General features: G+C 47.1%; 1 protein-coding gene across 2 annotated transcripts in view; it reads left to right on the top strand.

Moving 5' to 3' along the window:
• Positions 1–26982, top strand: part of FRMD4B (FERM domain containing 4B) — an 82584-nt gene that overhangs the window by 41402 nt on the left and 14200 nt on the right. For both annotated transcript variants that reach the window (XM_075287492.1, XM_075287493.1), the window contains exons 8-11: positions 15503–15586; positions 16583–16648; positions 16982–17039; positions 17771–17857. In XM_075287492.1, coding sequence (XP_075143593.1) covers positions 15503–15586; positions 16583–16648; positions 16982–17039; positions 17771–17857 — 295 coding nt within the window. The remainder of the gene's footprint in view (positions 1–15502; positions 15587–16582; positions 16649–16981; positions 17040–17770; positions 17858–26982) is intronic.

The raw sequence follows: 26982 nt of genomic DNA, 5'->3' as shown, positions 1-26982 counted from the left end.
CTCAAACAGCACTGGGGGCGTCCCCAATTCTGCGAGAGAACTCTCCAGCGCCACCTCCATCTTCTTCAGGATCGTCCTCTTCACGCATCTTCTTCCGGCGGTGGCTTCAACCTTCCAGGCCTCAGACCTAGGGCAAAGCCAACTGTGCATGCCCACCGGCCACAAGAAAATGGCAGCTGACTCAGTACTGTAAGCGTCCATTTTCTTGTGGCCGGCAGGCATGTGCAGTCAGGCCTAGCCGAGGCCTAGAAGTTTGAAGCCAGCGCCGGAAGGAGACGCGTTCCTGAAGAAGATGGAGGCGGCACTGGACAGTTCTCTCGCAGCATTGGGGACGCCCCCAGTGCTGTTTGAGCGCTGAGTCCCGCCCCCAGGGCTGCAAGAGAACTCATTTGCATACCAACAAAAACCGGATTATATACTGAACGGCAGCGCGGAGAAGACATCTAAGTTGAGTTTTAATGATAGGATCCCTTTAAAGGCTTGCCTGGGGCAATGATACAGATTGCTGCAGCTTCTTGACTGCCTTCCAAGAGGCTGTGCTTGGTATTGCAGCTCAGCCCCATTCATTTGAATGTGACTGAGCTGCAGCATGGTCATGTGAGAAAGTGTGCTCAACCCCTTTAATCTAGAGTTGCAGTGCATGCTGGGAGTTGTAGTTTCACACCAGCCGGAGAGCCATACGCTGCAGACCACTGACCCATTGTATCTTCCTGTCACCGGTGTCTGCCGGTTCCCAGGCACCTCCTAATTACTAAAAATAATCACAATTACAGGCCTTTGCTTAATTGTTCTCCTGCGCCAAGCCGATTATCCAAGGTTGGGTGACTACTGCGAAATCTAGGGCAGTCATGGAGAAATATACTTACATGGCAAGAGGGTAGAGATCCGGCCTAGGCCCATAGTGCTCACCTTAGTGCAAAGTTCCCCTCCAAAAACCCCAGACTAGATATGCAGTAGAAGTGTCAAAATTCTGCCCCCTGGAGCACGGGATAGGTATTACCAAAGAACTCTAGCCTCCCCTAGATAGTGTCGGGGTTCCTATCTTAAAAGTAGCAGCGCCAAGATGGCAGCAGCTACCGTACCCATAAGACAATGGTAAAGGGTAACCGAGGAAGCCAAAGCTTCACAATGGAGTCATTGACAAGCCGGAAACCGACATCAAAACCGCTCCGAGGTGTGAGCTCTGCGCTTTGTACATGTAATAACCTGAGTGACAGTCAAGGTCAGCCGTGTCATGTGTGAGAACCTGCGGCCAGGAACGGGGTTTTTTCCTCTGTGCTGGGAAAGGATCTGACTATATCCTGTATATTACATGGCTACCATATACGGAGGATACTATAGATCCCCTAGACTCCCTATGGGCCGGAGTGACAGGTCGGACATCAATGGCGTTAACCCTTCAGTAAGATTTCAAAGACTTGAGAAGGTCAGACGTGTCAGAGACATTTTTACAATCTTCTTGAAGTCCGTACATCTGATCCTTCAATTCCCCGGGACTCTAATTATGTGTCACCAGAAAATGGCCTGCTTTGTAAACCAAGTTTTTAGGTTAATTATATTTAATTCTAATTTATTTATTTATTTTTAGAATTTTTTTTTTTAGAATTTTCAGATAATCTATATAAAAAAAAATACTAATCCCTGCAATTTTCACTCTGACCACTAAACCTACTGTAATATAAACTGGCAATTGTGTAGGTTTTTTTTTTTTTTCCATTCAAAGTCAGATTCGACAACCGACCACAATATACGGTAATATAAATTTACGCAATTTTCTAATCTAGTTTGTACGTCTGTTCTACATCTAGATATGGAAACTTAAGAACCCACAGACCTAATCTTTGAGGTGTTTGCTACCTCGAGCCCCTATATTTGTAGTTCCCCGTTCCAAACCTTCTGTTCCGAGGTGGCTGACCTCAGTAGATCTAGATACGTAAACACATGATGTAAAGTCGCCATTGTTTTGATTGTAGACACTTTTTGGGGAGTGATCCCGTCTCCTCCTCCTTGCGTTGGTATCACCTGGACAGCAGCCAAGTCTTGTAGATAACACAACGACGAATCCCGGGGTCTGCGCTCAACTCGTTTACACCAACAAAACATTGGCGCTGACTCAGACCACAACTCAACATTAGTAACCCACATGAAGGCCTTAATGGGAGGTGATGAGCTCATAAAAGTGTCATGTCAGCAGGCGGGGTCATCGCTGCGATACTTGGCACTCGCCGGGGAGCCGCGGTAATCTTATAATAGACGGTTTTCTCATACGGGAGTTATGCTTTGAAAAAGCAAAAGTGGACAAAATGGGCCTACTATTATATGTATGTATCGGGCTCATCGTATATGTCACCTGGACTATAGGAATGACAGGGAGGGTGAGAATGGACGACGGAGACAGTACAGAGAATGTTACCTATAGGACGTACCTGATACCCGAGGGTCCGACCTCTAGGACACACACCGGGGGTCGGCCCCATTCACACACAGACTGAGGCTTATTGATGCTTTTCTCTACCCGGGGGAGGTTCAGTTTGTTCGTCCATTGATTTCTAACCAGAACGTAACGCGAAAAGGTCTGCAAAGAATGACAAGCGAATATTTATCGCTCTCATGGGTGAATGAAACAGGAGCAGAATACAGAACCGGAGGGTGTATCCCGCACAAGATGGTGGAATAATAGAATATACCAGAGGAAAGCTACACAGGGTGGAGGAACCATTGCACAGGGTGTTGGGGCACAAGGGTGGAACGTGTCCAGTGGTCCAGGAGAGCTGTGCAGTGTGTCATGGGTATAGCCAGAGGTGTATATTGGAGATCCGGGGCCCCAATCCAAATTTGTCAGGGGGCCCCCTTACCGTTTGCTATCTATAACACTGGTGTCTTCTTATACAGTAGAGCAGTTTTTGGGCCCCCTCAGACTACAGGGTATGGAAGCGATTGCTATCCCCTATAGACATGTCCCTGATCGCTCTATAGACTGTACTGCAGGCAAAGATGGCCGCCATCCTATAGTCTGTGGTCAAGTCACTTCTAATGTGGTAGAAAACATGTTGTAGGTCATTAAGAACTTCATTAAAGGGGTACTCCTACCTTTAGGGGTACTCCTCTTTAAGTTTCGGATAGGGGCAGGACTCCCATATCTAGTTCCAGCTAAGTGGTCCATGACTTCCATAGATGTGAATGAAGAGCGCGGTGGAACTACGCGGCAACGTGTCCATTGTGATTCAGGATGCGTCAGCTGGTAGATGGGAGGGGGCTATAGGACCACCATTTGGGAGATAGGTACAGGTCCCAGAGGTAGATATAAATGTGGGTCCTAAGTCTGGACCCCCCGCCACCCTTTTTGCCATTCGTGTCATTCGAACACCGGTCAGCCCTGGTTAAAAGGTGGCGCCATGATACGGAGACCAGGCCTGAGACAACAAAGCAGGGAACAGAGACCCCTGTAGTAAAGATATAGAAGTGAATCCTCAGTATATAGATAATGTCTCCGCTAAGTCCTCAATCCTTGGAGATAAGGAGGACGATTAGTCTGGAATGTCAGTGACCCTTTAGTGTTGGTGGCGCGGAGACGGCGTGACCTTGGGGCTTGGTATCCGCCATTCTTATAGTGAAATCCATTATCTAGTAGTCATTCATTACCTCGTTATCTGGCCATTAATTACCCAAGTGCCTCAGTGCCATGTCCTCCCCCCTTCCCCCCCATACTAATTTGATAATCCCTCCGTCCACTCCGCACGGGTAAGCGCTATAGTTTGGCTGTGGTGCGGCCATGACTCATTGCCTTAGAGAGATTACACCTAACTAGATACTGAGGGGTAAAAGGGGATTAACCTGGTGACCCGAATCCGTAAAACTAACAGTGCGATTGTTCTAGTCCAGACAGGAGGAATTCCACTTCTATTAATTCACTATCTACACAAAACCCAGACTGTATGAGTAAGGAGCTGCGGGTGCGAGTAGCCATCTACCTGTCACCTGCACATTACCTCACAGCGGGGCCTTCAGGCCTCTTCAGGGCTCGGGTCACACAACAGGTTTGGCAGCAGGACCCGCCATGTAAGGACCTCCGAGTCCCATTCACGCGAATTGGAGCTTTGGTTGAAGATCGAGCACGTCGCTTATGGTTTTTGGCCTCAGCCTCCCAGTCTGAATTTCTGAGATGGATTCCGGCACAATAATGTAGCCATGTGAACGTATATAGCTGTATATGGACACGTAGGGCAATAGTATGGCCGTCGAGTTCTCTGGTGACTAGGCTTAGGGGTTGCAGAAGAGGAGTACATTAGGGCCCATGCACACGATGTAACGTGGCGTTGATTCTGACACGTAAACTCGTGTTAGAATCAGCGCTGCAAAACAGAATCCCATTGACTTGGATTCCGTCTTACGCGCGCTACGCATTGACATCAATGGGAGGCTTTTTAACCCATTGATTTCATTATGTTACACACGTTAAACAGAACCTATTGAAGTTACGTGTCAGAATCAACGCCGCGTTACATCGTGTGCACGGGCCCTTTGACTCCACCAAAGATTCTACCTAAAATCGGGGGACCCCATTATAGTCTATGGGTTCTGCAGGTGTCCACAGGTAACCACTTTTTAAGTCTTCTTGCGGACCCGAAGATTGGAGACCTGAACACTAGTGTGAACCTAGCATAACATAGAGCCCCTGGGTCCCAGTGCAGAATTTGTAAAGAGGACCCCTACCCATATAGTATGCCATTTATAATGTTGGTGTCACTTTGCTGCGCCCTGAATTCCCTTGCTACAAGCGCTCCCACCCATGGGTTGCGGTCTAAGAGGGCTCTAAAGTCCCCTGGGCCCCATGTAAGGGGGGCAATTACTATAAGTTGCGGCCCCACTCCCCAAGCATGGGAGGATGCAAATTGAAGTGGCAGCCATGTTCTTTCTTCCTGCAGGTGGGGACCCCTTTAATACGTTACGTGATGGACTAAGACGATGTTCAAGTGTCCATCTGAAATTGGGGAAGAAAAACTCCTGCAACTTAATTTTTCTCTATCGCAATGTCAGGGGCAAAATGACGGATACCCAATGTACCCCATTGTAGTCACCATTACATAGACCGTCTATATTGTGTAATCCGTTCTTCTGGTCCTGCAATGGCAGATGTGAACGTACCCTAACAATTCTACCGTACTATACACACCTTCATAACGCGTACCTCGAAGTGTCATAGTAGCTGTAACAGTTTGTAGTTCTATTCATGAACCAGGAAGATCAGGATGTGTATATCCTTTATGGGTGACATGATCACACGTCTATAACAATCGCTATTCATGCATGTTGGTAACGTATTAGACGAATCGCGGCACGGCGAGCGCTTGAGAGACCAGATACGTTTCCATGAAGTTATTTGTGATTCTGCAGGAAGTCCGTTATCAAGACAGAAATAACTCGGGTATATTTGGAGAACATGAAAAAGAAAACATCACACGCAGAGGTTTGTTTTTTTTTTTGTTTTTTTTGCTGAGGAAACTGAATTGGCGTTCCAGATGGGCACACGGCGCGCGGTGTTTTCTTTAAAGAGCTGACACGTAAGATTTCCAATCCAGGCTTTGTGCTGGGGAGATAAACGTTGGTTAATACAATGTCACCGGGGGGAGGCCTGGTACCTTCCACGGGATCCACCGCGCACTGCCGTAACGGAGACTATCGATCTGTAAGTCTGTTATATCGCAGCCATGATCTTTTATCTTAAGGATAGGTCATCCATTATTTAGCCTGGAAAACCCCTTTAAAGGGCATTGTGACGGTCCTAAGTTTGATTCGGGTGCTGCGCCCCTGCAGCATTAGTCAGCTCTCTACAGCGCCACACCTGTCCGTAGGTTGTCTGTGGTATTGCAGCGTCCAAGCGAATGAGGCTAACCTGCAATACCAGACATAGTAGATGGGACAAAGTAGCGCTGTTTATGACATTTTTGCGATTCCTGGACAATCACGTTAAGTGTCAATCTGACGTATTTTAGACGCCGCTGTTAACCGTAAACTTCAGGACTTGGGTCGTGTTGTCTCTCGGGGCGGATGAGGTGCGTGAAATCTCTGTAATGTCCAGGGCGATAGTTGTGAGTCCAGTCACGCTGTCCAGGCGGTCCCAGCTGTCGCTGCAGTCCGCTCCCTCCATGTCTGTCACCGCCATGTGTTTGCCTTGTGAGTCACTGTGTATTCTAGGTTCAGGCTGTAACTCTTTACATATACTGTTTACTATCTGCGCCCCGACAGGAACTGCCTTAATTGATTACTTGAAAGTGATCCAATAGGTTTATTATGATCTGGGAGGAAGCGAAATACATTTCATTAGGGGAGTGAGGTAAATCCAATCCGTCCGATCTATAAAAGATCCGCCTGTCCTCTCCTTCCAGGTCTTATCTCTGTTATCCACATTTATCTCTGGGATCCTCCCACTGCGCCTTGATTTTTAATTTTGCTCCTTTGTTTTCAGTGATAAGTAGTGACATGATGTCCGTGGAGTTGTCACGTGGCGGCCGTGGGGGCTAATCGCATGTGACGAAACCCATCTGAATCCATGGACCCTTTAGATCACGAGTGGATTTGGCATAGGCAGGGGTGTAACTAGGAAAGATAGCAACTGGGGCCCCCCCACACGGCTCCCGCACCATATAACACCTCCTGTACTGATCCCGCCCCACATACAGTATATTGCCCCCTCATATACTATATTGGCCACCATACAGTAAGTGTTATAGGTGCCCACCCATACAGACCCCCACAGAGATAATGGATTACTCCATTAGGTAACCGCCAAGGCTCTTCCAATGGGGGGGTCCGAGGCGCCTTTCTTTTAGGATTATAGAGTAGGTCCTATGCTGCTTTGTGGCATCGGAACGGGGGGGGGGGACTGATGACACTCAGATGTAATCTTTTTGCATCCCACTTCGGAATCGGTCCCCCCTCGGCGTGCACACTCGGTCTTGTGCATGTGGCCGTAGAGGAACTTTGTCGCTTTGACCCCAGCAGTCAGCCATTTATAAAATCTGAGGAATCAGGGTTGGACTGCGGAGTTAGAACCTGCGGCGTGGTCTAGCGACTATACAACCCCTATGGCGGTACGGATTAAACAGCGCAGATGTGAGCACACCCTTAGTCTTATCTTGCACAAATAGTCACTGACTCCTATATTTAGCACTAACCTAGCCCCGGTGCACACTTAGCACATGATGGCGGCATAGCTCTTGTTGTCGTAGCTAATGGCTCCTCGATCCTCCAACCTTCCATAATAAGGGAGCTTTTAATATCTCCGGAGCGGTGCGACCTGTTAGGACAGATGCGGCCCAGCGTTGCACAAACAGACCTGCACTTAAAAACCAAACCTCATCCTTCTCCCAACGCTTGTATTTGGAGAGCGAGCCTAACTCCGTAATGATACCCGTCCGCAGACTTAATACCTCCTTATTTGTCTTTGGTTTTGTCTGTCAAGTATCATGTAGGGAATAGATGTCGGATCACGTCGAGTCGGGAACTTGTTTTTTAAAGATTGTCCTGCCCGGAGCTGTTGTGACCTACATTAGTAATTGTGCGTCGCCTCTTAATCCACACACCCTTGGAAGTGGGAGAAGGGCCCAGCCGCATGCTACTATTCATTGCATTACCAAGTTTACGAGGATCCTTAAAGGAATCTTCCGGTTTTATAGAAAGAAACCTTACGCAACTTGCAAATTGATCATCGTTCTCCTCCGCTTGTTGTCAGCGAATGGAACGACAAGGCCGAAATCTCAAACTAACCCAAGGCCCTAAGAAAGCTAAACAGAAATTCTCATTATACTGAGATTATCTTTTATTTTACATAAAACCAGAAAGCCTAAAATTAAAAAGAAAAAAAAAAATCACCTGTAAATGTAAAGTCTCGGAGGAATTTTAAGCATTTTTGTTTTGTTTTGTAGCGTTTTTGCAAAGTCAGCTAATTGCAGGGATAAGTCGCCGCGCGGCCGCCTCCGAGCCTTTGATGTAGGGATCAGTCTACATGAGAAGGAATAGAAAATATTGGAATATTTGCTCCATTGTAGTAAGTAATCCTCTAACAATGGCCTCCGAGGTTTATCTTGATGAGCGGCTCATGGTCTGACTAGGAAAGGGTTAATTGTTTAACTCAGACGGTGGTGGTTTAACTCAGACCGCGTCCTATATTAAAGGGGCTCTATCACTAGATTTTTGTGTTTTTAGCTAAAGATATGCCTTTAAAAAGACTATTCGGGTGCTGCTAATCGTTTGTCGCAAGCCCCCCCCCCATTTTTGTTAATTAACATGGAAGTCGATATGCAAATCAGCTCCAGGGTGCACGGTGAGTGTACCGTGCACCCCCTTGCGTCATACCTTCTGAGCGCCCACCGCTACCTACAAGCCCTCCTGCTTATTCACCGCTTCCATTGTTGGTGGTTTCTATTGAAGTCATGCACATGCGCGGTAGTGCTCCCTCCGGCGAGCTACTGCGCATACTCCAACGCCAGCTCGCAATGTTCTCTAAGGGAAAATGGCGCTGGAGCGTGCGTAGTAGCCCGTGTGATTTCAATAGAAACCGCTACTGCGCACACTCCAGTGCCATTTTTCCTTAAAGAACATTGCAAGTGTACGCGCGTGACTTCAATGGAAACCACCAACAATGGAGGCGATGAATAAGCAGGAGGAGGAGGGCTTGGAGGTAGCGGTGGGTGTTCAGAAGGTATGATGCAAGGGGGTGCACGGAACGCCCACTGTGCACCCTGGAGCTGATTTGCATATCGACTTCCACATTAATTAACAAAAATGGGGGGGTCTTGCTACAAATGATTAGAAACACGAAAATCTAGTGATAGAGCCCCTTTAATAGCATACTCCATTAATGACTATGGAACTTACCTATGAAGTGGAAGCAATAGTCAACTGACAACTGGTCCATGAGGTCCTGGGTGTAGGACCCCCACAAATCACACAGGACCCCCACCAGTAAACTGTAATGCCCTCTTTTTGCATAGGGAATAACTTGTCAGAACTGGAATACCACTTTAAACCAGTAGGTACAACTACACAATCCAACAGTCATTCTATCCCCATCGAAGTCGAAACTGGCCCAATGAGGTTTTTCGTTGAGTTCCCATTCATGAAATCCCTGCTCCGGTCTGTTCTCCTCCTCCATGGTGGTCCCATCTAATACCGCAATGGCCGATTATACAATGGAGTCTCCATGGCTTTATGGACCACAGGCATGCAGATTCGTTTTTACTTGAGCGCGGCCCGAGCCCGAGCGAGACACTATGAATTATGAGAAGCTCCATGGCTTCTTTATTAAAAAAGCTACTGTAATAACAGGCCCGGCCATGTGTACAATACTGGGCGCAACAAAAGGAGCCGGTCTAATGTCACTAAGCCGCCCATTGTATGAACAGGAAGACTATGGGAGTGTAGCAATAACAGTCTGTTCCGATGGTTTCCATTAGATATCACGTTGACCGTGAATAGTGTTGGCTTGGCTAAGGCTAAATCCCAGGACACAAATCAGACCAGACATTATTTCTGGCTGGTTATCAAACACAGAGGAGGCGCAGTCAACCCCGAATGAGGCGACCCTACCATGTATTTTGTGTCGTCTATTCAAGATCTTTATTAAATTGTGATGGTTAGAACTGGTAAGTAGTGGTGGAACCAATGGAGACTGAACTGGTTCTAAGGAACAGGATCGTCTTGGAAGCAAACCTTCCCAAAACTCCCATAGTAGCCCATTCTGTGAAATTCTGGATAGTCTATGGTGACTACTTGGTCAAACTCCAGCTTTCGTAACTTAGCGTGACCACGAGCTGGCCATGGACGTGACACGAATGTTAATCTCCAAGATAGAGTAATGGATCTTCATCTTATCGCATCTTTGTCTTCACCTTGGTAGACATAAGGACTCTGTCTATCAGTTCAATATAATATTGGTGGGACGTACCAACCAAAAACTAAATCTATGAGCAAGTTATTACATTATTATATACTGGTTAGGCAAGTGGTTTTAATCTCATGGCTATAGGTCAACAATGTTCTTCTCTAGTATCGGCCTTCACCTTCCATGGGCATTAAGAAGCCTTGACCATCCCATTAATAGTTCACCTGTTGTCCTACCATGGACCATTTTTGGAAGGCATTATCTACTACGTCTTGGAGACACCTTTTGGAGATGCTCTGACCCATTTGTCTACCTACCAAAATTTGGCCCTCGTTGAAGGTGTTCAGATCCTTAAACTTGCCCATTTTTCCTTCCGTCTCGTGTCCAAAGATCACCGCGATCTCTTCATCGATGTAAGTGAATGGAGTCACATTGCGACCCCGAGGGAGTTGTGACTTCTGATAACAAAAATCCAGCAGTGTTCGATCTCCATCGCAGTCACAACCTTGGGCTTTCACGTTCATGAAGGAGTCGCAGGGTAATTCGGCAATATTTGACCTTGTGAGTCGTAGCCACCGAAGACGCCATCAAAATACCTTTGCCTATTTGAAGAGGGTCCAATATTAGGTCTTGTCACAAACTTTTGACTTGGCCTTCGGACCATAAAATTCTGGTGGTGCCATATATAGCGAAGCACGGTGTAAGCCACAATACCCTTGGGTCCGTCTATCAGCCATTCACAAGGCGTGGATACTCAGCAGGTCTAGTCACCTGTCAGCAGTATAATAGGCCGCATCTGACATGAGTATTGTTCACTCCACTTTATTGATGTGACTCGATTACAAGATCATAAGCAAAAAGTGTTGACACAATCCGGCATCCAAAACACTGTGCATTGTATTTTCGTCCATGATTGGAAGGCCCTAACCCTGTACCGCCCGGACTTGAATAAGCTGTGGGTTTGTTTGCGAGGTGTAGTCTCTGTGTGCTCTGCCAATATTTACATATCCTCAGGTTTGAGCATGCCCCATTCTGTGCCACATGGCCTCAGTGTACAAAGTACTAGTGGAGGATATATCTCATTTCTGACACAAGTGTATACAGTATACGTACGTGTGAGATTAGTGCAATGACCATATAAAACAATGAGACTGACTTCTATGGATCGTACTAGTGGACTCCAACCTGAGGCGCCCCTACTATGGCAACCCCTGGTGGGTACTGCCGGCCTGACCCTCCTCGGATTGGATATGATAGAGGAGAGAAGCTGAGCTGTATGATATATAGGATAGAGGAGAGAAGCTGAGCTCTGTGATATATAGGGTTATATGATAGAGGAGAGAAGCTGAGCTCTGTGATATATAGGGTTATAGGATAGAGGAGAGAAGCTGAGCTGTATGATATATAGGGTTATATGATAGAGGAGAGAAGCTGAGCTCTGTGATATATAGGGTTATATGATAGAGGAGAGAAGCTGAGCTCTGTGATATATAGGGTTATAGGATAGAGGAGAGAAGCTGAGCTGTATGATATATAGGGTTATATGATAGAGGAGAGAAGCTGAGCTGTATGATATATAGGGTTATATGATAGAGGAGAGAAGCTGAGCTGTATGATATATGCACAGTATAGCAGAGTATATCCTGACAGGACTCCTAGGAGAGACCGTAAGAGTCCCGATTCCTCCACCCCCACAGGATGATTGACAGCTCTTCCTGTTGCAGTGTGTTCATAGAGAAGGCTGTCAATCATCCCGTGTGGTCGGGGCGAGCAGGACGTCCTATAATCTTTTGTCGTATATTATCTTGAATATTTAAGTTGTAGTCCTATTTGCTAAAGAAGGAACAAACATCCAAGATAACAAGTGTTTTACGAGAGTGGAGAGATGTTTGGAGAGGAGTCTAGGAGATTCTGCACCACCTGCTACGTCTTCTGACTCCAGCCTGTCTGCCTCGTGTCTAATCCATCTTGGTCCCCTTTTGCTCGGAGAATGAAGTTCCATTGACTATGTCCATAGAAACCACTGATGGTGTCTTTATGGTCAGGAGCGAGTCCGGATCTATGACCAGACTGCTTTGTGAAAGGTGTAGAATATAGCACACACCTGACCTCATGGACATATCTAATCCTGTGCAGAGGAAGAAACGTGACAATCTTTGGGTTCCTCCAATTGTTGCAATAATTGTCACTCCTTGCTCCAAATATTCTGCACCAGCCATACCCAACGCAGAGTAGTCCAAATGAAACGTGAAGGTTCTCCAACGAGCAACATCATCCAAAGTTAGCTGTCCTCTATGGTACCATGTCTGCCGGCATTACCTTGACACACCACAAGAGCGGAGACTATGGGCCTGTCATCTGGCTATACAAGACAAGTGCATGCCCCTTTCGTGACATCATACATTGTTCATGACGTCATTGTGATGCATTTTTAGTGCTTAACAGTTTCTTGCACCAAAAATTTGCCACGTGGTTTGTTCTGCGCCTTGTTTACTACGTTTTGTGAAAGTGGGCAGAGCAGGGCTGGGAGGGAGATGGGCTCGGTGCCCAGGCTCTGCACAGATCAGCTGTTGCAGCAGCCTCCGGGGACAAGGTGCATGTGCAGCACCACTCCGATGCAAGTGGCCCCATCATCTGCATAGTGGTGGTTCCAGGGATTGCACACGCACCCCATCCCCTAATACCTTCTGGCATCTAGAGGCTGCTGTGGCACCTGATTTGAGCAGGGTCGGGGTGTCGGACCACCACACTGATTAGCTATCGTATGGACAGGTCATTGGTATGAAAAAACAATTTGGGTACAAAAACCCCTTTACTAAATTCCCCCTCCCCCTTTGGCTCTGACCATAAATCTCAATTTTGCTGCATCCTGCTTACAGACACTGGCTGTTTTATGGCTGTCTGTCAGCAGACACCAGCTAATAGATGTCTGCTGCACCGTACAAGCTGCTGTTATTGGGGGCCTGTATTCAGACCAGGGCTCTCTATCATTATAAATGACTATTTCAGGGGAACAGTAGCCTTATTTCTAGCTCAGAAGCCGGAATGTCAGGTATGGTGGCCGAGTGACAAATGCTGTGGTGTCAGCACATGCCTTCCCAGCAGGGAGCGTTGTTCTGCTGACTACCAGGCTCTTAGTCTGACTCCTGTAAGGACAAGACAAAGATAATAAAGCACAAGTTACGTGTCAGAAATAGCAGGGGAAGCGGCTGGACAATGGGCGCCCTTGTCTCCCCAGAGGAACATGTGTTGGGAGTTTGTCACTTCCATTAGGACGCACAGCAGAATATACACGGCCGCTGTCTCCTGCTAGGAACCGTGTTATTACAGGAGAGAATGCGCCTCCTCGGCTTCCTATTAAGTGTCATTTATAAGCAAATAAGGGTTTCGGAGACCTCCTACTAATATAGATCGGCATGAAGTAGCTAGAATAGGAAGAGAGCAAAAATAAAAAGGGGAACCCAAAAAATCCGAAATCTACCGGTAAGTATAAGGCCCTATGCACAATCGCAGTCATTTTTAGAACCCATTGGGGAAGTTTGGACAAGATTGGCTCTATCAAAAATCTGTCTTCATATCCTCTGCAGCGGCGTATGGTGCACGCTCTGCCGGGCCACACACCTGCGTGCACCTTCCCCTATCACGCACCTTGTCACACCACAAAAGGAGAGGATGGTGCAAAACCAAAAAAAGTTGCAGATGTTTTGCGCAAAAATCTTATTTATCGGCAAATACAAGGCGTAATAAATCTGCCCCTTGGTTAATATGGGGACATTCGATCCGGAAACAAATTGGGACCCTGAGGCCCCCTCTTCACATGGGGCAAGAGGGGGCGCTGAATCCTCGTCAAAATCCGCCTCCTCACAATAGCGGTCTATGCAGACCACTAGCTTCCTTTTTTCCATGAGCGGTAGGTTTCTGCTTCATCTGCAGCATCTGCCTCGCGGCGGCACCCTCTGTACTAGGCCCATTCATTCAGGCCTACTCCGGAGCGGGAAGCCGCGACTGTCGGAAGTCGCAGCACAGAAGATGGATTAGGGAGCAAGGGATAGGAACCCCAAAGAAAAATATCCGATGGCGCTCACAAAGCCTTCAGACAACACTCGGATGGGTGAAAAGGATAGTATTTATTGATTACGCGTTTCGAGGCTTTTTGTGCTCCAAACTGGACACAACCTCTTCATAAGATCTAGTTTAAAGTAACATTTAAATACAGAACGCGGAAGTCGCGGCAGGCGCGTTTTGGTCCTATTCTGACCAAAATCAGGTCCAAAATACGCCATCCTGTGCCGTGTGAACGGGGCCTTAAACGAATTTTGGGAGTCATGTGTATGGCATCTTAGTCTTTGGGTCTTTTTTTTTTTTTTTTGATGTGTTGTGTTTTTTTGGATATATTTTAGGCATGTGATATCCCCTTCTATTTATGGGAAAGCTAGGTGGCAATCAATATGGCTGCCATTCACGATTTCCTATGGATAAAATTATACCTACACCGCTGTGCAACTAAGAGAATTTCGCCCCTCAGAACTTTCTATGGCACGATCCTGAGAACAGGACCACAAAAAGGTCCAGGCATCAATTTGTCTAATGGCGGCATCACAGGGGTGTTGGTATATAGAATGGCTGTATCATAAAATACCCCACAATCTGGTATTCCATGGGTGTACTGTGGGGTGCAAGGATGATTGTGGGGGGGAGATGTGGGGTGCAGGGTGTACCCAATGAGAAAGGGGTGGGGTCAATTTAGAAGTGGGTGGAGCTACATTTACCACGTACCTCCCACATTTAAAAATCAGGAGGTATGATAAAGGAGTAATACAGATAAAAACGATCTATAATACATATCATAGCAAACTTATGACTGTCCTTGAATTTCTTTTCAATTTTCAACCTAAATTTTCAATTAAAATTTTTTAAAAAAGTAATTTCCCTGCTGTCTGTCTCGTCACTTTCGGCCAGGCTTAGGGGTAGGAGGATATTTATTGGGCTGGGGGGGGATCCCGCGGATCTTTAACATTCCTGAAATTCCAGAATTGAAGCGCCGATTATACAACTATTCTACCCGATCTATCTCATTCAACTTTACTCAGTTAAACTATTGTACCCCGACCCGGCTGCGTACCAGCGTTTCCTCCAGCTCGAAAAAATTTCCGTTGTTAGACTGGATTTACCGGAATTTTTTTTCTTTCTTTTTTCCTTCTTTGGTTGAATAAACTAAAATCCCGGAAGGTTAAAACGAAAAAATAAATCTGGGAAAATCCAGTCAAAATTTATCACCTGATCATTCACAGGGGTAAAGTGATTTTGACCCACATATGACGTCTATACGGGATTAGAACCCCTTTCATACTCTTTGTATTTTTCTATTTTTCTTTATTTTTTAGGTGTTTTTTTTGTTCCAGTTTGTATCTTATTCGAGGTGTTCCTTCCTTCTCAGTGTGTAGTGTCGTCTCCACGGTCGGAGGTGTCTATAACCTGATTTCTTGCGTCGCTGTCACTTGAGAGCGGCCTACCTTGTAACCCGAGTGTGTGTAGTAGACGTTACAATGCTCCGCGGTAATTCATCCCCCACCAGGAAAACCAACAATAGTTTCTCTTTTCTTCTTTGTTTTACTGCAGTGATGAAAATGCACGAAAAGATCTGAAGATCCTCCCGGCGCTGCCCACCAGGACCCTACAGGAGCACCCGTCTCTAACCTACTGGTATGTACACGAGCTGCTTACTATAGTAGGGCATCCGGTTACCAGGGTGGAGGCATTTCTCCTGTATTCAGTCTTATTTGGGCAGTTATAGGCAATGCAGAGTTGTGGTTGTGCGCGGGGGAGGGGGGGGGGTGTCCTAAGGCCCCTTTGGCACGAAAATCGCCAATATTATAAATGCAAGGTGGGAACCCTGTTACAGATTTTGCATTGGGGCCCGGAAGCTTTAAAGGGATTTATTATATTCCCAGTATCTGCTCCCTGCACTAATCAGCTCCACATTAGTGCACTGGATGGGGCCAGTGCAGATCAGCTCCTATTCCAGTGCCCCGGTGCCACCATTATACAGGGGACGGGGCTAGTACTTGGGTAGGACCAGAGCTGCTACAACACCATCCAATGCAGTAGGATCACATGATTGATGGGGCAACACGGTGGCTCAGTGTTTAGCACTGCAGCCTTGCAGCGCTAGAGTCCTGGGTTCGAATCCCGCCAGGAACAACATCTGCAAGGAGTTTTGTATGTTCTCCCCGTGTTTGTGTGGATTTCCTCCCATTCTACAAAGACATAATGATAGTGAAAACAAAAAAAGGCACATTGTGATCCCTATATCATATATCCCTATATGAGGCTCACAATCTACATTAAAAAAAAAAAAAAAAAAGATCACATGATCGATGCAGAGTGTAAGTGTCGCCCCCCTCCCCCAATCCCATACTGATAACCGATCTAGTGGACAGGCCATCAGTATAAAATAAACATGCAGATATGTGTCTTCCCTTCTGTATACAGCACTGTCAGCAGGTCTGGGAGGTCAAACCTGCTGACAGGCTCCCATTAAACTTCATTAGTCTATGAGGGGCTTCTGGGCGGACGCACACGAGGTGTAAAATACAGCAGGTTATATATTCCAATGTGCTGAAAAGCCCTAAAACTGTCATAAAGCAGCCATCTATAAGGGGCCATAACACTACCTTTATATTGTGTGTTTACTCGTAGTGAGGATCGAGTCATCGAACACTGCAAGAAGCTCAAAGGAGTCACTAGAGGACAAGCCATAGTCCGGTAAGATGTTCACGGGCAGCTCTGATACGTTGTACACATATAGATAGCCCAGCGCTGTATATTGCAGGGACACCATCATTGTGCACCATAGCAGCACGAGCACCCTGCAGTTACCTGTTTATTAGGATACATGTTCCCGGGCAGAATCCTTACTTATTTGCACGCAGTTTTAGTTCCTCGGCCATCTCGTCCTACGCATATTCTTTTGGATTCGTTCCCCGCGCTCTGTCGGCCGCCCATACACCCACTATCAGATGAGCCGCATGGACTGACATTTATCTCTTCATTATTGTCCATGACATAATCTTCTGTCTCTGTTCCCTCCACCTGCAGGTACATGAAAATCGTGGAAGCTCTGCCCACATATGGAGTACATTACTACAAAGTAAAGGTCAGTGACCGCAGCTCCGCCAACACATCCATAAAATGCTTATTTTCTTCTTCTGAGACTTTATTACCAGACCCTTCATAAAGTCTTGGCCGGGTTCCTTCGGGGTTTTGATCTTTTATTAAGATATTCGGCCGCCGTACGAATCGTTGGATGTTTTTCTATTGCTTTCATTTCCTTTATACGATGCAGCTCCATCCCAGGGGCTACTTTACATTCTGCTTGTTGCTTCGCTTTTGCATTTCACGTTTGTGTTATTGAGGTTTTTTCCCCTAATCCAGGGACCGTTTTGTAAGATGGGCCCGTGTTTACATTTGTTAGGAAAGTTTTGCAGATTGCAGGGGAAGAATGGCGCAGCATGCAGTGCTTTTCTTCCTATCAAAATGACCGACTCCGTGGTGGTACCTGACTAACCCTATGCTAAGTCAATGGGGGTTCTGGTATTGTAGCAAAGCTCCCAAAGCTGAGCTGCAGATCCGCATCTGGCCACTAGATGAGATATGGTGCCAACTGCTTGCGCCCTGTGTTGTGAATAGACATCAGGTGTGGCCCTGTACAGCTGATCAGTGCAGGGGCCAACTGTCAGCCCCTGCAGATCTGATATTCCAAAAGCTGGGACAACCCCTTTAATGACTTTCTCTCACCCTGCCAAATCAGTATGGTAGTAATTGCGCCGCCAATAGGGTTCGCTTGCAAATTTGTCGTTGCTTACGGTTTTTTTGCATTCTTTCCAGGACAAGCAAGGAATCCCCTGGTGGCTGGGAATTAGTTACAAAGGAATTGGACAATACGATATCCAAGACAAGATAAAGCCTAGAAAGGTACGGCCTCCGTCCCCGGCATCCAAACCAGCGCTGCCCAACCTGTGCATCTCCACCTATTGCAAAACTACAACCCCCTCACGTTCTGACTTATAGTTATGCAACAACTGGAAATTCAAGATTACAAAAGCATGACAACCTTTTTCCAAAAACAGCGCCACCCCTGTCCACAGGTTGTGCGTGGTATTGCAGCTCAGTCTCATTCATTCCATTGGAGTTGAGCTGTAATACCAGACACAACCCGTAGACAGGTGTGGCGCTGTTTCTGGAAGAAGGCAGCCATGTTTTCCTAATATTTTAGTATCTCCTATCTCTAGACTTTGTAGTCCAGAACGTTATTACCCTGTAGAATAAAATGACACGAATTACAGTATTAAAGGGAATGGCGTATTGACTCACCGCACGTATGCAATGACTTGTAGTGTGTCACGTCTCTAGTATTTAGGACATTTTTGCACAGGTTTGTGATTTTTGGAAGGGTAATACTTAAATGTTGGGCAATGTGGGTAGCAGGAAAAACAGGTGGCGGACGGATATGTGTGTATATGTGTATATACTCGTGTCATCTGATAGTCTGGTACCAACATGATCTGTCAGGGGATTAAAGAGGATATATGTAGGAACAGCGCCACTTCTGCTCATGGGCTTTGTTAGGTATTACATTGTGACTCTGTTCGCTTGAATGATAGAGTTGCAATACCTGACACAACCATTACAAAATGTGCGGTGCTGTTCCTACAAACGATGAAGGGGACCCAGCACTCACCTAATCCTTATGTCAGCTGATTGGTGGGGGTACCTGGAATTGGATCTGATATTAAAGGGGCGTTCCAGGACTTGCCTATTCTTAGGATAGGTCATCAGTTTGTGATCAGAGGATCTGCACTGATCATCTGTTTGACACTCTTCCCTTTGCCAATGTCATGTTACGGGTGACACGATCCGGTAGCAGCTCAGTCCCATTCAAGTGAATAGGGCTGAGCTGCAATACCAAGCATAACCACTATACAATGAATGGTGCTGTGCTTGGTATTCAGTGATAAGGCTGCGGTGATCACCTTTAACCAGCTGATCGGTGGAGGTCCTAGGTGTTGGTCCCCCGCTGATCACCTATCCTAAGGATAGAAAACCCCTTTAATAACCAATCTTAACCAACTTTGTCTTTAACCGTGAATGGGCAATGATTTTGTTCTGGATTTTTGGGGCCTACAATGAATATTCATGGTGGTGTTGTGGGGCCGGGGGTGCACATGGCATTTGACCCCCTTATACAATACCAGTATAGATCTGTATATGTGACTGTCTCCTCCATTATATATAGCTTGCACCCTCAGTAGGTGTTTCTAGTGATACCTGGAGCACGCGGGGCGGTATACCTCGTCTTCAGTCAGCCCAGAAACTTACTTTCCTCCACCTCTTCTATAAATATTTCTCGCTCCACTCCCCGGCTCTTCGCCTGGATTTACTTGGGCGGAGGCAACGAGAGAGTAAAAAAAAAAATGTCAATGGGGAAAGCGGCCACATAACTGATTCATGACTTTCTCACGGTTGGTCCAGGCTGAGGCGGCCGCCTGAATAACTCCGTTCTTAATTGTCGAAAAAATATTTTTATTGAATGACGCCGTTCAGGTTTTCATTGGCGCGCGGCAGTAAAAGGGACAGATATAGAAGCGGTATGTGCGGTATGTTGTGCCGCCTTCTTACTGGTTACGATACTTAAAACCTCAATTTCTCATGGCCTTGGTAGCGGGACGGGCTGTTGTCCTCTGCTGTCAGCCATGTTTATGAAGGCGCTGACAAGTGTGGAAAGAGATCGCTCGGATATTACAGTTAGAGATGAGCGAGTACTGTTCGGATCACCCGATCCGAACAGCACGCTCCATAGAAATGAATGGATGCACCTGGTACTTCCACTTGGACGTAGCCGGCGCGCTTAACCCCCCGCCTGCCGGCTACGTCCATTCATTTCTATGCGAGCGTGCTGTTCGGATCGGCTGATCTGAACAGTACTCGCTCATCTCTAATTACAGTCTATGGGGTGGACAAGTCATGACGCCATCCTATATGGAGCCGTAGGCACGTCTTAGGGACCCCTCAGGCCTCCAGGGCTTTGTAGAAACTGCAACCTGCAATACCTTCCCCTTCCACTAGGGTTGAGCGATCAGGATCAGCGATCAAGCAAATTTCACGATCGTGATCAGCTGGAAAACGATCGGAAATTGGATTTTAAAATCGTAAAAATCCTAAAATCTCAAGATCAGCTCAACCCTACCCCCCATATCCCTAATGTGGGATTGCCTCCAATATAACACTCTATACAGCTAGAGACCCTCACCCATTAGATGCCACTTAAAGCAAATCCTGTTTCGCACCGATGACCATTCTCTTTACTATGTAAATGGCATTACCCTAACCTCGCCCATCACCCCATGTGCTCTGAGGCTGTACCAAACACCCATGCTGGGCTAAGAGGTGTAACCGTGTGAAGAACAGCTGGAAGTCATGGCCGCCAGGTGACAAGATGGTGATTTCTATCCTTGTGAGGATTATCTGTATCTTCTAGGCTTACCCCGCAGTCACAGTACACCATATCCTATTAGCACGTCCATACAATAGGAGGACTGAATAATACGTGTGTAGATGGGGCGTATATAATAGTGCAGGAGCGTTATATGGCGAGGCCAATATCCGTCACGCCAAATACGTCCCTGGATCTGGGGATCGGGTAGTAGAAGGAATTGCTCTGCACTCGCTGTCGGATTTCCGATGAAGGTTGTCCCGGAATAGGGATCGTGATCTGGGTCACCAGGCACTGAAGCTCATGGGGTCCCTTAGCATCTACTGTGCATTTAAGGGTTAAATCTTACTGTATAGGGGCGCAGCTATAGGGGGTGCAGAGTCACTACCAGACCCTGAACCTTGAGAGGGCCCCAAAGGTCTCGATTCTGAACGGCACAAGGTATGTAGGGGCCCCATTACAGATTTAGCGTCTTCTGTCTGAGGCTCCTTCATATATGATGGGAAGAATAGAGCAGCAGGCAGTGTCGGACGACTAGAGGATCCCCCAGGGGGCCCGGGCTCTAACCCAATAATGGTCCACTACAAGACCCCCAGATTTGAAGGCTACTATGGTCTGTTTCTACAGAATCGCTCGCTGTGTGGTGGAATGTAATGTATTGTTCCCTGTTGTCAGCCATAGTGTGGCGCACGTGTCCTTCTATGGTATGTCCCTCTTTGCTCCTACATGTACGAGAAATACCCGCGTCCTGTGAAACCGGCTCACGCCTGTAGTCAGATGAGTCTACACGTGAGAGGGGATCGGAGGAGCGTGAACAGGTTGTAGCCGACACCGGACCAGGAAGGAAGTGTCTTGTCAAGGAGATCGAGAATTGAACGGTCGGGAAACTTGGGTCGGGCCCGCACTGCACACGGCCGGTTGGAGTGGCAGCGGTGGCCATATTGGTTTCTCACAAACACACAGAACTATGATTAACCCTTAGGAGGGCGTTATACTGATTTCAGCTCTGGCAGCCCCCTGTTTAACCCCTCTTCAGCCAGTTTGGCCAGTCCACGTCACCCACTGACCCATTACGACTTGTCATCCTTTGGTTATTTAATGTCCTGACTATATCTGCTCTGGATATAGAAAGCTATGAGGCAGGGGTCTATAAAATGTGACAGGTCAGGCCTTTATAGGTGTACACACGTAAAGCCAAAATATCATCTGTTTACAGGTCTGATTTACGTCCAATTATCGGCTCCATAAAACACGAGGACGAGGTTTACTGTGCAAACAAAAGCTTCTTGTGCATTCAGCGGAGGGTTTATACTATATACATCTATATACATAGGGACTAAACCGTCAGAGCAAAGGTCTCTGGTATAAGGGTCTCCTGGCTCTCCCAACATAGCCAATCCTATATCGTATATTATATAAGTGTCCGCCAAAGGTACATGAATGCTCGGCCGAGTCATTGGGGCCACGTTATACATGGATGGATGGGTTATTCTTAAGGAACCCCTTTATAGGTTGCAACCCCAGACCTCTTTTGTGTGCACTCGCCCTAAAAATGGCGTTTAGTATCCGTATAAAGATGGCTGACAACGGATATGGCCGTCGCTCCTATCTATCTCTGTGTAGGGTGACCCAGGTCAATATTTTGCACAAAAGATTTAGTATAATGGGGACGATCCATAAATAATATTCATGATTGTATTCAACGGGGAACTGAATGGCTTTCTGATTATAGATCCCGCACAAAGGGCAGTCCATTCTTCTCCCTCCGGTCCCACGAATATACAGGGTGAGGCCTTTTGAAGAGTCCTCTGTGCCCAGACCTGTTACCCCAGGGTGGTTTGTCCTTCCCAGCAGGGTGAGGTGATGAGAACCGGGCCGCCCCATGTTGTGTGTGCTTTTCTCACACATCGTGATATGGCCGGGGAATCCGATATGGGGGACAGATGCAAATCTATGATGGACGTTCAATGGTTTCCGCTTAGATTAGGAACCACCAATATGGCCGCCGGGACTGATCCCACAAGTCCTTAAAGGCACATAGTCCCATTTTGTGCCTGTATAGCATTGAGTGCTCATGTGACCCCAGGGGCTGCTACCCAGCTTTATAATATCTGGATAGTCTTTGCAGATTTGTAATATTCTTGAAATTGCAAGAAAATTGCAGAGATGGAAAGGTAATAAGAATCCCATAGGTAAAGCTATGCGTGCTATTCCAGGTATGTGTATCTTCAGGCCTGCACCGTGTACGGCTCTGTGTAATATATACAGGGCCTAGACATTACAATACAAAGCTATTCCAGGGGCCGCACGCTCTATAGACACAGGTGTTCTAGGTTACAAGCAAAATCCCCCAAATATTCCAGGCTCCCATCCCTTTGGCACGATTTGCATAAAATCCTATGATAACACTGAAACGCCGCAGGCCCTGAGTATATAGTGAGGATACACACTGCAGCCGCCATGTTCACAGCTCATTACATTGCAATCCTATCCTCTTTATTACACGCACCTTGTACGTGGCGGGGAGAACACGCCGTCCTGTACTGACTTAATGAGGACTAGTCGGGGGGTCTGCCGACGGCGGGGGCCACTGAGCCCCATTACTGAGTCCTAGTTATTAGCTATTAAGGGCATTTGTCAACCCCTGAATACAGGATCACAGTTGTGCTGAGGATTAGCAAGTGACAGATTTACGACCCCTAAGGAAACCCTTCTGTGCCGGGGACTGTAGGGAACAGGTGTAGTGCACATGAGCGGGGTATATAGAGCTTTCTGTCTGTATACTGGCCTCCGCTACCTGTATAGAACTAGTTCAAGATCATTGGGACAATCGCACGAATTGCAATTCCATAATGAAAGATGACAATAAGAGAGTTACAATAATAAGATTGTATTATGGGACTGCTCCCCTAACCAACCATACTGACCTCTACTTATGTCAGAGGGGTCTTTGGGTGACCTCAGGGTCGGGGTACCACCGTTACATCTGCAAGAAGGTTATCCAGGGAATCTTAAAACTCAGCAGGACAGGGTTAAGCTTTGTTACTAATATACACCCGGCCCAAAGCCACATTTACCACGTTTGCAGTGGGAATCCAGGGAGGCCGGGACCCTCACTCCTCTGTCACGGACTCCCCTCTACTCCGCCCGCAAGCTATATGAGTAGTGCGGAGTTGGTCATGTGACCCAGAGTCAGGGCGCCAGCAGAGGAGGCCGCCTCCCTAGTAATAAAGGGGACTCTGGGGGAGTGAGGGGTGTATTAGTGATCAAGCTTAAACACTGCAAAGGATGAGCTTCATTACACTCTGGACAATCCCTTTAAGGCTATGGCCAGGTGACCGCAACCAATGAACGTGCATCGCAATAATGTTAGTGAATGGAGTCACATACTACGACTTTTTGTCGACTAGTAGTCAGGATTTCGGCATCCTCGTAATATCCTTGTTCTTCTAGTCCACATTTTTAGGATTTAGGGTGACTCTTCCACCCACTTCAAGGGGTTTTTCAGAATTAGACTCTTTTAGTTGCTTCCTACTTGAAACAGCGCCACCTCTGTCCATGGGTTCGGTCTGGTATTACATCTCCACTCAATTGAAGTGAATAAACTGGTCTGCAATACCACAAACGCCCTATGGACAGTGGTGGCACTGTTACTCCTTCTTTCGGTATGGGTCATAGTCTACCTTTTCTATGATGTTCTGTTCCTCTGTTATTCCTCCTGGTGTTACCTGTTGTGTTACTTCTTTGAGTATAGTCAGCACTGATTGGACAGTATCAGACACACCCCTCTGACTAGAAGAATGGTAACTTGTTATGGTGTAATATCCCTTTAAGTCAGACTTCCAATAATAGCCTGTGCTCGGTGGTGGGGTTCGGGGGGGTCGTAGTAGTCATCCTCGGCCTGTCTCCTATCTGGCGGGCACACAATAAGCACACTGACCGCATTGTCCCTCTTATTACACATCCAGACATGCACGGCTTGGGTTTCCGCACAGATAACAGCTGTATTTTGCAACCATGCACTTGTCGTCCTGGCCTGACTAATCTGCTGTGGTGTGATATGTAACCGTATCCATATTGTACGCACACTCCAGATTATCGGCCCAAGGGGGGGAGGAAGGGGATGGAGGTGACTAATTGTAGCCGTGTGCCAAGTATACACTCCGTGCCAGTCTATGCCGGCGCATCATTTCCTCAGGATTGATGATCAGATCCGTTTTTCTTTTCGCTTGCGTCTTATGATGTGATATTTTGTTGCATCATCCGTGGTTAACCACAGCGCCATTTTGAAGTCACTCTTAAAGGGGTTGTCCTGCATTTAGGGTGACTCTTCCACCCACTTCAAGGGGTTTTCCAGGATTAGAGACTCCTGGTTGCTTTCTACCTGAAACAGCGCCACATCTGTCCGCAGGTTCGGTCGGGTATTGCATCTCCACTCCATTGAAGTGAATAAACTGGGCTGCAATACCGCACACGCCCTGTGGACAGCGGTGGCGCTGTCTTGTAAAGAAGGCAGCCATGTTTTTCTTATCCTCGATGACCCCTTTTCTCGGTATCGGTCATCTGAGCACATTGTCTGTTAGTCTTGATTGACATCGCAGTTTTTTCCATCAGATCTTGAGGTTTTGCGCAATTTATCTGTAAAATACAACTATTTCCCGTAGCCATGTGGTCGCTCGTCTCAAGGTTTAGTGCGACGGATTCAAGAAGTGCTGAATGTTTCCTCCAACTCCAGCCGAAAATAAGAAGACTATAAAGAGAATGGGGAAGTGCGAGGATTTCTTCATGGCTTCTCTTCTTTGTTCATTGCTATTTATATCATGGACCGGGGGTGAACCACGTGAACCCTTCCCCGAACTAGGGCCGCTATGGAGAACCTTAGGCGTTGGCCAGCTTTACTGATGACATTGACATAAAACCTCCCCCCCTTCCCGGCTTTCTTTGGTTTGACCCAGTAGACAGCCATATAAGGTGACGGGTGACCATGACCTGAGCTTAGATTCCTATACAGTACCCCACAATAGCTCATCCATCTTCTCCCAAATTGGAAGTCGTTACCACCGCCAGTGCCCCCGCTGTGAGGTCCGATCCCAAAATTGGGGGTATGTTGTCCAGGACTATGTTCGTGACTATTAAAATAGTCCCTCTATATTAGATTGATCCAGTCCAACACCCAGGACACCTGCCGATCAGCTGTTTGAAGAATTAAGAGAGCTCCACTTCCTCTTCCCAAACCAGTGACATCGCGTCCATTGGTCACATGGCCGAGCCGCAGCTCAGTCCCATTTAAATGGATGGGGCTGAGCTGCAATGCCAAGCGCGGCCACTATACAACGGATGGCGTTGTGCTTGGTAAGCAGTGAGAAGACGACAGCACTTGTCCAAATGCAGCAGCCCTTTCAATGAGCTGATCGGCGGGGGTCCCCTAAAAATCTGATACCGGTGACCTATCCTAAGGACTGTCCATCTAGTAGTCCTGGAAACACTTTTTTTATCAGTCAATGCTCCAAAATTTTAACCAGAGAGAATCAGAGGCCCCCTCCTCCCCCTGACCCCCTGAGACTGATCTATGACGTTGAACATGCCCAGTCATTCCTTGCCCCGATATCTGCAGCCCGGAGAGGTTTGGCGGTCCCCATACGCATAGATGATCAATCCGTCCTGCCGAAATCCGCAGGCGACTTTCAACCAACGTATACGGGGACCTATAAAATGCTGATCCCCGTAGCTTGTGGTGACCCTATTGTTAACCCTACAATGTACACGTGTGCAGGAGTGCGACGCCTGGGAAAGGACTATTGACTCTTAACACCTAAAACCTCAAGTCTTCTCGCAGGACAAACCACCCCGGACATTGTGAGACTTGTTAAGGGATTGAACACTTGTGCAAACCTTTTGGTCCCTGCGCACATCTGGGTTTTCTGGTCTTGGAGATCCTGGGAATGTGGAATGTTTGCTTACTGGGATCCAGTTACAGATGAGGGAATGGCGTCAGTGTATTATAGGAATGACCAGGTCTGTGGGAGACACCCAGGTTCACCCGCTGCTGACACCAGCCCTGGGTACAAGGATCACACAGGGACACTTGGAGACGGGCTCGTCCTACACTTGGCTCTCCACAATGGTCTTATTGAATGGTATTACTGGATTGAGCTGGTGCCAGGATTAGCTTGGCATGGAATTGGGTATCCTATAGGTGACGCTGATATAAACTGGTATATACCACCCATTGCAATAATATTAGCCCTGCTGGGGGTAAATAGCAGTAGCAAGTGACTGTGACTTGCATGCAAACTCCATTGAGGTCTATGGTAATAAAAAAGTCACATCTACCTTGTGATCTGTGACCAAAATCCAACAGGGTCGCGTCACAGGACCTCAAATGTCGCAATTTCACATTAGAAATACATCGAAACGTTTGTCACCTGACCCATGTCGATGCGTAGCTGTAGGCTTACTGAGCGTCACCCAGCTTTCCCAAAGTCAAATGGAATTAGCAAAATACTATATTGGATTAGGTTAACCCCTTCCTTACCCAGTCCCATGATTCCCTTTTATCATGAGTCATGTGGCCCGGCGGTGGTTGTGGGGCGAGGGAATGACATCA

Source organism: Leptodactylus fuscus, chromosome 9, assembly GCF_031893055.1.
Source record: "Leptodactylus fuscus isolate aLepFus1 chromosome 9, aLepFus1.hap2, whole genome shotgun sequence".
Lineage (NCBI taxonomy): Eukaryota > Metazoa > Chordata > Amphibia > Anura > Leptodactylidae > Leptodactylus > Leptodactylus fuscus.
The sequence above is the reverse complement of the archived record's forward strand: the minus strand, read 5'-3'. Positions and strand labels throughout refer to the sequence as shown.